This window comes from Falco punctatus (genome assembly GCF_963210335.1).
Source record: "Falco punctatus genome assembly, chromosome: 7".
NCBI lineage: Eukaryota > Metazoa > Chordata > Aves > Falconiformes > Falconidae > Falco > Falco punctatus.
In genome coordinates this window covers 6,367,918-6,379,453 of record NC_137587.1, presented here as the reverse complement: position 1 = coordinate 6,379,453, position 11,536 = coordinate 6,367,918, and the positions used below count along the sequence as shown (strand labels likewise).

Genomic DNA, 11,536 nt, shown 5'->3' with positions numbered 1-11,536 from the left:
TTTCTTTGGTGAAAGGATTTTATCTTTTCTGATAATGTGGAAAGCATTGGTTTCTCCTCTTCATGTTGCTCTCATTTTCAAAACAACTCTTTCTGAAGTTTCAGTGGCTTTTTAAAATTGCTTTACGTTTAGCGCGTGTCTGCTTTGCAGTTAGTCAGTTTTTCCTCGGTGTTTTAACTTCCCCGCTTTTTCCAGGTGATTTAGCATTGCGCTTACATAGCCTCCTCCTTTCTGCAAAGATGCTGGAAGAAACGGTCGGGGCAAGCCGTTGCGCCTCCGCCTCTGAGAGCGCCCGGCGGCTCGCCCCGCGGCCGCCCGCAGCCCGAGCCCAGCTCCTCGCCGGGCCGCTCCCGCCCGGCTTGGCCCGCCCGGTCCCGGTCCCGGCCCCGGCCCCGGCCCCGGCCCCGGCGCCCCGCGGCTGCGCTGGGAGGGAGCGGCGCTGCCCGGGCGGCGGGGTGCTGGGGTGCCGGGCGAGCGGCGGGGTACCGGGCGAGCGGCGTTGTGCAGGGGTGCCGGACTACCGGGGTGCCGGGCGAGCGGCGGGGTGCAGGGGTGCCGGGGTACCGGGGTGCCTGGCGGGCGGCGGGGTGCAGGGGTGCCAGGGTGCCGGTTGGCGGGGTGCCGGTTGGCGGGGTGCCGGGCGGCACGGCGCTGCCCGCGGTGAGCGCTGGGGCCCGGTGGCTGGCAGGGGCCGGGCCGCGAGGGGTGCCCGGGAGCAGCGGGGGCGGGATGGCCGCGCCGGGGGCGCTGCGAGCCCCGCTCCCCCGCGGAGGAGGGGGCGGCGCTGGCCGGCGACGGAGCCGCCTCTTCCCCAGCAGCTTCTCCCGGCGAGGCAGCGCCGGCCGCCCCTGCAGCTCGGCCGTGCCACCCCTTCCCCCCGGAGGGCGCGGGGCAGAAGATGCTGTGCCTCCCAGTAGCCTTCCAGTTGCTGCTGGTGCTAGTGTTGTGCAGCCAGGGCACGGAGAGGTGTCCTTCGTCCTTCTGCGAGTGTTCCGACTGGGATGACTACAAAATCACTTGCAGGGACATCCACTTCATTCCCAACCTTCCCGAGGACACCCAGACCCTGTGAGTACATTGGGATGGTTTAGGACAGACGCTAGCCCGCTGTGAGTATTCGGATTTTGCAAACAGGAGATGCTCTGAGCGAACGCGCTGTGGGACGAGGGAGGGAAGCAGGGAGTGCTGTATCTCTCCTGGGCACTACAGCCATGGGGGGGACTCTCTGCGGGTCAGGGGGACATAGGTAGGAAAAGGGACTGTGAAGCCTTAGGGAGATATGAGGAGGTGATTGTCCATTGGGCCTTAAAAGTTTGGGGAGGATAGGGGAAAATTACTTACTGCGCTGTCTGTGGGCAAACCGAGTGGAAGGCTGGATTCTGTGTGGCATGCCCATAGGGGGTGAGGGGAGCAAAGGATAGATCAAAAATAGTATTGTAATTAAATAAAGAACAGATATTGCATGTGCTTTCTCACAAACAATTCCACGAAAGCTTCTGTGCGCTTTCAGCTTCTTTGCCAAAGCCCGACAAAAAGAATCTGTGGGAACTGAGAATCCCAATATACTGTCTGGGAGACGAAGTACTTCAGATAAACAAAAGTGTGGAGTATGGGATAAAGCAACAAATTAGGAGCTTGCCAAAGTGATAGAGCAATCCAAGTACCTAAACCTAAGTGTTTAGTACCAGTACAGGCAGCATAGAACATCTTGTCTGGGTTCCTACAGCCAGCCCGTAAGACTGTCTGTCCTGTGTCCTGTCTGTCAGCCCCATAGAGATGGATCGGATAAATAAATACTGCGGGGAAAGTGAAATGGCACCAGTTAGCTGTAACCAAGCAGCTGAATCGCTCCTGGCTTTTACTTTGTCTTGTCAGGCACAGAAGGTTTCTACTCTCCAAGGGAAGGTTCACTTTTAACTAGATTACTTTGTGATAAAACAAACTCATGCTCAGTTAATTGCAAGATAAAATGGCAACAGGTTGATTTGTTTATGTCTTGGTAATGATTCTCAGGACTTCGTCTGAAAATATGAGCCATAAGTTAATTAAACTTATTTGAATGGACTTCTCAAGATTTTTTTAACACCTGAAAGTAAAGGCTTAGCAAATTGATCACTTACTTAAAAAGACAGGAAAAATTATTTCTGTTGTTTCCATTATTTACTCATGCTTTTAATTTTTTGTATTATTAGATTACAGTATTTTGGTTGATAATATTTTAAATTATATGGGGTTTGGTTTGGTTATTATACTTACTAATATGTGGTTTATTTGGTTTGAAATTTCAGTAATGTTACTATATGTAACACATAGTATGTTCTCTGAAATCTACCATGACAAGCTAGAAAACAAAGCAGTTTCAGTTCATAGGAGAAATACACCTTTGCACAGACATTTAAAATAGTTAATGTAAATGAGTTCACAAAATGGTATTGCATACTTTCCTTGAAAAATGCTGGCATGATGGCTGAGAAGTACCTCTCTACATACAGCTTCACAAATAAAGCACGTTGGCTGCTGGAGTTTTAGTGTTTTAAACACCTTTTGTAATGGGGACTCTAAGATCATAAGCCACTGTTTCTAAAATACAAAAACAGGCATGGAAAATCTTATTTCCATGGAAAAAGAAATTAACCAAAAAATGGATGAATATTTTTCTGTTTATTTTGGGTGTATTTTAATCATCTGTACCAACTGAGGTGACAGTTGCAAACTTCTCAAGGAGTATACTCCCTAGCATAGTCATTAGAAGACAAGGAAAAAAATTCCAGGTAATGACAATTTTGATTTTATTGTGTATAGTAGAAAAGGTAGAACATATGCTGTATAGTCTGTTTGATCTGCAGATCAATGGAAATATTCTCTAAGGAAATAAGGGAAACAGATTTTTTTAAAAAAAGGCAATTTTTACTTGTTTGCAGTTTTCTGTCTGGATAAGGTATATATTTTCTTTCTGTGCTATTATGTGAATTGCTGAAGTCTGGTGGGCTGTATCTAATTTTGTAGTCCCTTGCTCTTGGCAAATGACTTAATCCTTCTGTCCCTCCGTATGTTAAACAGGAGTCATAACAGGTACTTGTATCTAGTTTTCATTTTGAGTGCTTTCACATGCTTCAGACTGACTGACTTGCACATAGAGAATAAAATAACACAAAGAGTTTTCCTTAGAAACTGTAAGGTGTGTGTCCCTGTTTCTGTCATGTTTTGTATCCTTCTGCCTTACAATGGGCAACTGTTCTGAATTAAAGACAAAAGATTCCAAAATAATTGAAGTTTCTGTTAACCTTAAAGAACAAATGAATGCTTCTTTAAAGTACATAGCTGTGCATATCTGCACAGTCTATGTTGAAACTCTACAATTTCCCCCGAATCCAGCAACTTTGTTGCTTTAGGTAAAGGAACTTTGCTTCTTGGTGGTTATGCGTGATCCTCAAGACTGCTGGTTTTAAAACTTTCTTAGGTGGCTATTCAGTTTTACAGGGTTTGTAGAGCTAAGAGTCTGGTGAGTTTAGGAACACTTTGCCAGCATTTGGAGATGATGAGCTCTTTTCAGTGCACAGGATCTTCAAACTCCAATTAAAGTTTCATTCTGCTTATTCAGTCGACACTGTTCTCATTTCTCTACCCTACTTTAAGAGGGTGGTGTAAGCCTTTTTCTAACAAGCCATGCTTATAAGAAATTGCAAAAAGTGTTTATTTCCAAACTCTTTTAGTGGAAAAGTGTCATGAACGTCAGCCAGGAAAGTGTGTTTGTTTTAAACTGGTTTTAATGTATTTGTCCAAATATAGCTAATTCAGGTGCTTATCCAGAATGCCTGAGTGCACAGATACTGTTCTTGAGATGCTTTCTTTTTTTCAGTACAAGATTTTTCTTTTTCAGTGTAATAAACAAAGTAAGTAGAAAGAAAAAGGTTTTTTGTATTACAGGCAAGTCTTGTCTTGTTGCCTGAAGTTAAGGATTATATACTCATATGATACTATGGTAGGAAAGCAGTTCCAAGTGGTATTGAAATACATTACTAAAAACATGAAATTAGATATCAATAATTTTGTCACATCTATGATATTTTTCATGCCTCTCTCTGCACAGCTGACACCCTGGCCTGGTCTGCCACCATCTTACCCCTGCCTGGTCCTCCTTTGCTTCTGGCTTTGCCTCTCCCTGACTCCACTCCTCCTTCCTGCTGCGGCAGTGGCACTACATGCACAGAACTGAAGGGATCCCTGTCCCAGCCCTGCAGCTGGTGGTGCTTTTCTCTTTCACCAGCACAGTGCTGGAGCAGAGCAACGGTTGGTGCTACAACCTCCTCCCTGTTTGGTGGACTATGCTAGTGGAGATCCTGGGCTCTCAGTGCAAGCAGATCCACTAGGAAGTGGAGGGTAATGACTGTGAAAAATTGCTTACGCTTACAGATCACCAAAACCCCAAGGAACCTTTGTCCAAAGACATAATTGCATCACAATGCTTGATTTATTGAAATACCTTTCTTGGCATCATTATGATGAAATATTTAGATGGTATCACTATCCCAGCATCAATTCAGTGCAGTTCCCAATGCTTTTCTTTTTATGAATCTATTATTAGTTGCTTTTAATTATTTTTCCTGTGGCGATAAAACTAATAAAGTTTTGCTTCCTATTTATTTGTGCTTTACATCACCTGCATTCACTTACTAAAGTAATTTCAGCTCCACTTCCCATCCCCAATACCTTCAATTAAGTTTTCCACCACTTTAGAACAGTCATAGCAAATCAGTCCAATGGCTCTCATCTAATGCAGTATCCTGTCTCCAGCATTTCCCTTCTTTTTATTTTCCTTAGGGATCTGCATGTAGAAGTCATACGAGGTACTCTCCATGAACAGTGCCTCAGCTTTCCATTATTTTTACCTGCAGGAAGTTTCTAAACTCAGTGTGGTTTTGTCATTGTAGTAACCCTCAAAGGATTGCTCTTCTGTGTCTCTTGAGTTTCATGTTTTGCCTTGTTCAGTTGCCAGTTGAGCCCATTTTAACGTCCATAATAATATCCTTTGGTGGCAAGGTCCACAAGTTTAATACAAGCTGCAAGAACTCTTTTGTTGTTGTTGTTGTTGTTGTTGAAAATGCCACATTATCTGTATCACCCATCAGCAGCTGCATATGCAACATTTTCAGGTCCGTGTTATATCCCTTAAGTCTGCTGACAATTATTCTCATCTCCTCCCTATATCTTCTATAGCAAGTCAATAGCAGTGTCCTGCATTTATTCCTATAAATGTTGCTCAAAGGAATCTCCTCTGCTGCCTAAAATCTATATACATATATGACTGGATGGAAGGCAGCTTCTCCGGAGTTCAGAGCTGTGTGAGTGCTGAATGATTACTCCCCACAGAATGGGTAAGGGTTGAGCCCTCCCTGCTTTTTTTTTTTTTTTAAGGGATGCTAATAAGGTTTCTATCCTGTATCCAGGTGCTATTTTCCCATGACCGTTAACAAATTTGGTTGAAATTGGACAAAAGGGGTGGGGTGGGGAGGGGTGCAGTGGAACTGACAGGTAAATAAACACAAAACCAGTACGGTCTTTAAGAATATGCTCGCTGAATGAGGTATTAAGCTGTGATTCTGCATCTGCTCCAGGATATTGGCCATAGATAGGATACTGCTTTCTGAAAAATGCTCACCCTTCAGGGGCAAGGAGCCCTGATGCATGTCATGTTTACTATGTTGGTAAGGGTGAGCACGTGGATATCAGGATAACAAGGTGTCATGAATCACCTGGTCTGTTTAGTTCCCCATGCTGTTGTCAGCTTTTGATAAAAGAGAGATGGAAACTGTGTAACATATTTTACACATTTACAATGTGATATTTAGAACTTGCAATGATGTGTCCAATATTTGTAAGTACTTATTGAGAAAATTTTTTGAACTGGAGAACAAAATACGTAGGGACTTGGCAGTTTTACCTGTCAATTGCATCACTGGCATCCACATTTTTTATATGCTTAATGAGTAGTTTAGAGCATTTTGAGTTCACAGAAGCTACAAGTAAAATTGAAGGAGATAACGTCTCTACTGTATATTGAAAATACATTAAACTGATATCAAAAATTTCCCCCAAAATCCTACTCTTAGGAATTGTCTGAAATTCAGAGATATTGTGACTTCAGGTAATTCTATCGTGATCCTTTTGTACACTTAATTACTTCAGAATGAAGTACGGAGCCTCATAAATACATCTTCATAAATAACCTTGCAATATAAGCACATAATAATTATCCCTATTTTAATGATGAAGTACCGAGAGTCTAAAAGAACAGGGAAAACACTGACATGGTTAAACAGACAACTGAAGGAAGCTATTAAGGCATCTTTTAGAAAATGCAAGTCATACCCAGATGAGGAAATCTTTGGAAACTTGAAGTAATAACGTACAAAAATATTTTTAAGAGAAGCTTGTAGTATCATAAAAACTCAGTATAGTCTTCAAAACGCAAGAGAGTAACCTTGTTAAACTTCTATCAAACTGAAGTGTCAGTATGATACTTGCTTGAAACAAAACAAAAAAATTGAATAGAATTAAATTCCCTGAGCCAGGTAATAGTTGTGTAAGAGTTCCAAAGACATTAAAAGACAAAATTGATGCATTACCTATTGTAGTATGTAAATTACTGTTTAAACCAGCTGTGGTGACAGAGGAATGGAAGGTCAGAAGTATATCATAATTCTTTTTAAAAAAGTTATTTTGGGAATACCTTGGGAACTAAATGCTGGTAGATCTGTCTTCTTTGGAAGAAGAAACTATTTTGTTTTTAAAAGCTTTCAGAGATAGAAGTCTTCACAAGCTCCCCTCAGCAGTCTGTTCCACTGCTTCACTCTACTCCTGATGCTATTCTTTGGGTTCTTTCCAACTAATCCGCAATTTTCTTGAGACGTGCTGATCCAAAATGCATCAATATCGGTGCTGATCAGGTACTACAAGAAGAATCAGTGTTCCTAAATGTAAAAGGACACATATAGTGAGGTCAGAAAAAGATGGGGATTAAACTATTTCTAGCTGCTGAAGGATGGAATTAGCAAAAATTCCACCACTTAATTCAATAGATTTAATAGAAGTGAAGTGAGTTTTCATCTAAATAAGAAACAATTGTTTTGTTAGGGTACAGCAGTGACATTAAGACTATAAGAATAGCTGTGCTGATTGATGTGAAGGACCCGTTTTTGCCACATACTCTATATCTGAGGGGTCCACAGACAGACTGGAAGGGTAAGAACAGGCCAAGCACATGTGACACTTCCTTAATACTTGGCCAGCTTCTCACCTTTTTCAATTGAAGAAATTTCCTGAGCCTGTTCATTAATATATTTTTTGCCTATTTTTTCTCAGTGGATCTCTCTTTCAGTTGCACATCCAACTTTGCCTTGAGCTCGTATCAGCTTGTATCCACAATGTCTTTCAACAAGGAATTTCACAGGTCTTCTTGTTGCGTGAAGCAACGCTTCCCTTTTGACTTTGATCGTTTTGTGTGGGAGTTGTTTTTAACTTCCTTGTTTTTATAGCTTCACCTATATGACATTTCATTCTTGTTTTTGAAGGAGGAGTAAACAGTCAATCTCATCTTCTCCCTGCCCTTCCTGATGTCTCCTGATGCCCTTCCTGATGTCATCTATTATGTCTCCAGCCATTCCTCAGCCAGAGCAAAGGGTCCCAGGCCACCCCATATCTTCTGTGGAAACCATTCTATATCTCTGCTCGTGCTTCTTGCTTTCTTTGTATTTCTTCTATTTCTTAGTAAATATGCTACTCCAAATGACAATATCAGTGCTTTACAAAGTATTCAAGGTACAGACAAACCCTAAGTTTGTACAGTGGCGGAAGTATGTTACCTGTTCCTTTTCCAGTATTTTCTAATACTTGATTTGGGTTGGTTTTTTTACTGTTCCTAAGCACTGAATCCATGTTTTATTGGAACTGATGCCAAGATCTAACATAATTGCCAAGATCTGCTCCTGAGTGAAAATTATAAACTCAGAATCCATCATTTTTAATATACATATTTATGTATGGTTTTCCCCCTGTGTATCATTTACATCTATTTACACCAAATTTTCTTTACCATTTTATTTTCTACCACTCAGTCCTATAAGAACCTTCTGAAATTCTTCACAGTCAGCTCTCAGCATTACTAGCTTAATAACTTCCTAGCATGAGTAAATATTGTTACCTTACTCTTCACCCCCTTTTTCTAAGCCATTTATGAATAAACATTAAACAGCCTAAGGAAGTTGGAAGTTCTTACCCATATCTCTGTGGAACTTTTTTTTACTCTTCTCTTTTGTTTCCTATTTTTAACCAATAATTTATTTGGAGTTTATTTATCCAAACTGTCACAATCTTGGAAATTAACTAGACTTTTTTTTTTTTGCTTTAAGGGAGAGTAGGTTTTCCCTATGTATTGAAGTGTCTCCTTTGGGATGAGAAAATGGCATAAACTTCTTTTTAACGTGTAAAATGCTTACATAGCATTTATGCATGCTAGAAAACAACAGTGAAAACTAATTGTTAAGGAAGATCTAAGTAAAGACACAAATGAACATACTACCTTAGAAACTGTTGAATGTGCTCTCTTTGATCAGCCTCAAAACTTAGATGTATGTAGTTGTATATTATCAGCCTTATCACAGTACTGCAGTACCATGTTCACTGTCTTTGGTGGTTTATCTAAGATTCTAAACCTGTAGCATTGTACAGTCTGAAACAGCATTGCTTTTGTTACCGTTAATAAAAATGTCATGGATGCTGACCAGCATCTGAACCAGCATTTATTGTTTTCCCTCATCCTTCACTGAAGATTTTAGACAATCTGACAGGCAGAAAAAGTCTTTGAAAGGCTGCCACTAGATTGTGAGTACTCTTCTGGATCCTCTTTTAAAAGAGGTTACATTTTGAATGTCCATTTGCATTCCAGTTGCACTTCTCATGCTGTATTTAACTTGCATGGTCATCACCCCAAGTCAACTCCAGCTCATTCCTTACATTCCTCAAATAGGAAAAATCAAGCAAGTTACATTCCTTATTTCATTTATTGTCTATATTACTGTCATTTGTGGACCAAAACCCTGTGGGCATTGTAGAAGGACAGGACAGGGATGGTTCTTGCCTCCAAAAGTAATGTAGGACTGCAGGCTGATATAGAGAACCATGGGCATCTGGAAGGCTGTAGAAAGCTGTATATTTATGTATATAATATGTGCACATTTCTGGTTGTGTTTTTTTTTGCCTAAGGTAGAGCTCTGCCACAACAGTAATTTATAAATGAAAGTCATTTAAGCTAAGCAAATATGAAACCAAAATTACTGTTTGTGTGTGTTTTCAGTAGAAATTCAAGCAGTTTTGAAGTTCCTGTGTGATTTTATTTTTAAAAGTCCTTTGCTGAATCTTAAGAGTATTATGATGAATGTTTCTTTACATTTCCCTATGTGCTTCTAATGTCTGTCATATGTACAAAGAATTAGGTTTCAGAGATCTTTCTGAATGTTAAAGTATCTCTGACTGTTTATAAAGGCCTCTGAGTTTTTAAGGCCTGGGTTTTTTTCTGTCACATATGATCTCAGACTTTCTTTGTCTCACAAAACCAGATGTCACTTTTTTTCTCTAATGAAATAGCAGGAAATTTCTTAGTTTACATTTGAAATGTAAAGAAATTCATTAACTAAAGCATGCTGTTTTATAATTCCTGCTCAGCTAGACAGATCCCCATCAAACTCCCTCCTTATTCCCAGATAAACATACAAAGATTTCTTTAAAGGGACATGGTTCAAGTGGTCTGTAGTGCAAACAGGACATACTGAACCATTTTCACAGTGCGGGAGAATAGCCTCTGTACTGCAACAACTTTTTAATCCATGTCTGACTCATGCAGAAATCAAGAAAATGAACAAAAAGAAGTTGAAAAAATGCTGTAATCATATAAACATGGCAAGAAAGAAAGGCTAGGTAGAAAAAGAGGACGTAATTTTGGTGGAAATGGTGAAAGTTTTCCTTTTGTGGATCTACGATACCAATTTTTCTTCCTGACCATCAGAAAAAAGGTAAAGCTGTTGCTCGGAGTTGTGATTTCGCAACCAATATAGGTACATTTGTTGAGAATTATACTGGGAGCAAACCTTTTCTTCTGGGCTAGACAAATTTCAAAATTGCCGCCAGGACAATCTCAGCCTCAGTTGAATGTCCAGGTATGACAAAACACTGTAACGAAGATAGCTTCTGAAGAAGTCCTTGAATAATTTTTTTCTTTGTAACTGAATTTACCCACCAAGAAGGAATAGAATTATTTTTCTAATAGCTATGTTAAGCTCTAGACTTCTGGGTATTTAAATTTTGTTCACTCTGGTTGTGACAGAGATTTCCCCTTTGCCCAGCTTGTATCAGTCCTGGTGGAGGAAGGGAGAGGAGTTTAACCACTCAGAGACATTCTGCAGGAAAATTACATTTCATATAGTCCTAGTTTATGTTACCATTTGTGGAAAATCCCCAATTAAATGGGTAAGGAGAAAACTGCATTTTAAACATGGAGTCTATTTTGATGAGCATTTCCTTTCTGACTAACGGCTCTGAGTTGAAAGCAGCTTGCTTTGTTAGTTCCTGAGGGACAAGTGTGTGTACTAACTCTTTGGAGTGTCATGGAGCATAAAAACTTAATGTATTGTACTGGGTCATCAAGAAATCTCCATCTCACCAAGATCCTGTCCTGAAAGTTGACCAAAAGCAGATACGTAGGGCACAGGGTGTGAATAGTCTTATATACAGGGATCAAATTAGGAGAGCCAAAGCTCTGCTGGAGCTGAGACTAGCAAGGGATGTGAAGGGTGACAAGAAGGACTTCTGTAAGTGCATGGTCAGCGAAAGGAAAAACAGGGAAACTGTGGGCCCACCGCGCAGGGGGGCAAGGGACCTACTGACAAAGGACATGGAGAAGGCTTCAGTGCCTTCTTGTCGTGGTTTAACCTCAGTCGGGAACTCAGCCCTATGTAGCCACTCGCTCACTCCCCACCTCCCCAGCGGGTTGGGGAAGAGGATCAGAAGGGTAAAGTGAAGGTTAAGATAAAGACAGTTTAATAGATAAAGCAAAGGCCGTGCAAACAAGCAAAGCAAACCAAGGAATTCATTCACCACTTCCCATGGGCAAGGGGGTGCTCAGCCATCCCCAGGGCAGCAGGGCTCCAGCACATGTGATGGGGACTGGGGAAGACCAACGCCATCGCCCCGAGCATCCCCCTTCCCTCTCCTCCCCCCGCTGTATGTGCTGAGCGTGAGGCCACAGGGTGTGGGACACCCCTGGGCTCAGTGGGGGCAGCTGTCCCGGCTGTGCCCCCTCCCAGCTCCTGGTGCCCCCCAGCCTGCTCGCCGGTGGGGAGAGGGGAGGGGCAGAGCAGCCCCTGGCGCTGTGTCACCCTGCTCAGCAGGCACCGCAGCACCCCGGGGACCAGCTCTGTCCTCAGCACAAATCCAAACCATGGCCCCATGCTGTTACTGTGAAGAAAACTAGCTCTGTCCCAGC

At 41.9% G+C, this 11,536-nt stretch overlaps 1 protein-coding gene across 2 annotated transcripts in view; it reads left to right on the top strand.

The window, feature by feature from the left end:
- Positions 1 to 469: 469 nt before the first annotated feature.
- The window catches only part of TSHR (thyroid stimulating hormone receptor), a 68,855-nt gene continuing 57,788 nt past the window's right edge, over positions 470 to 11,536 (top strand). Inside the window, exons 1-2 of one of the 2 annotated variants that reach the window (XM_080395231.1) lie at positions 470 to 482; positions 603 to 1,068. In XM_080395231.1, coding sequence (XP_080251357.1) covers positions 899 to 1,068 — 170 coding nt within the window. In that variant the 5' untranslated portion in view covers positions 470 to 482; positions 603 to 898. The other variant, XM_080395230.1, reaches the window with a different exon arrangement.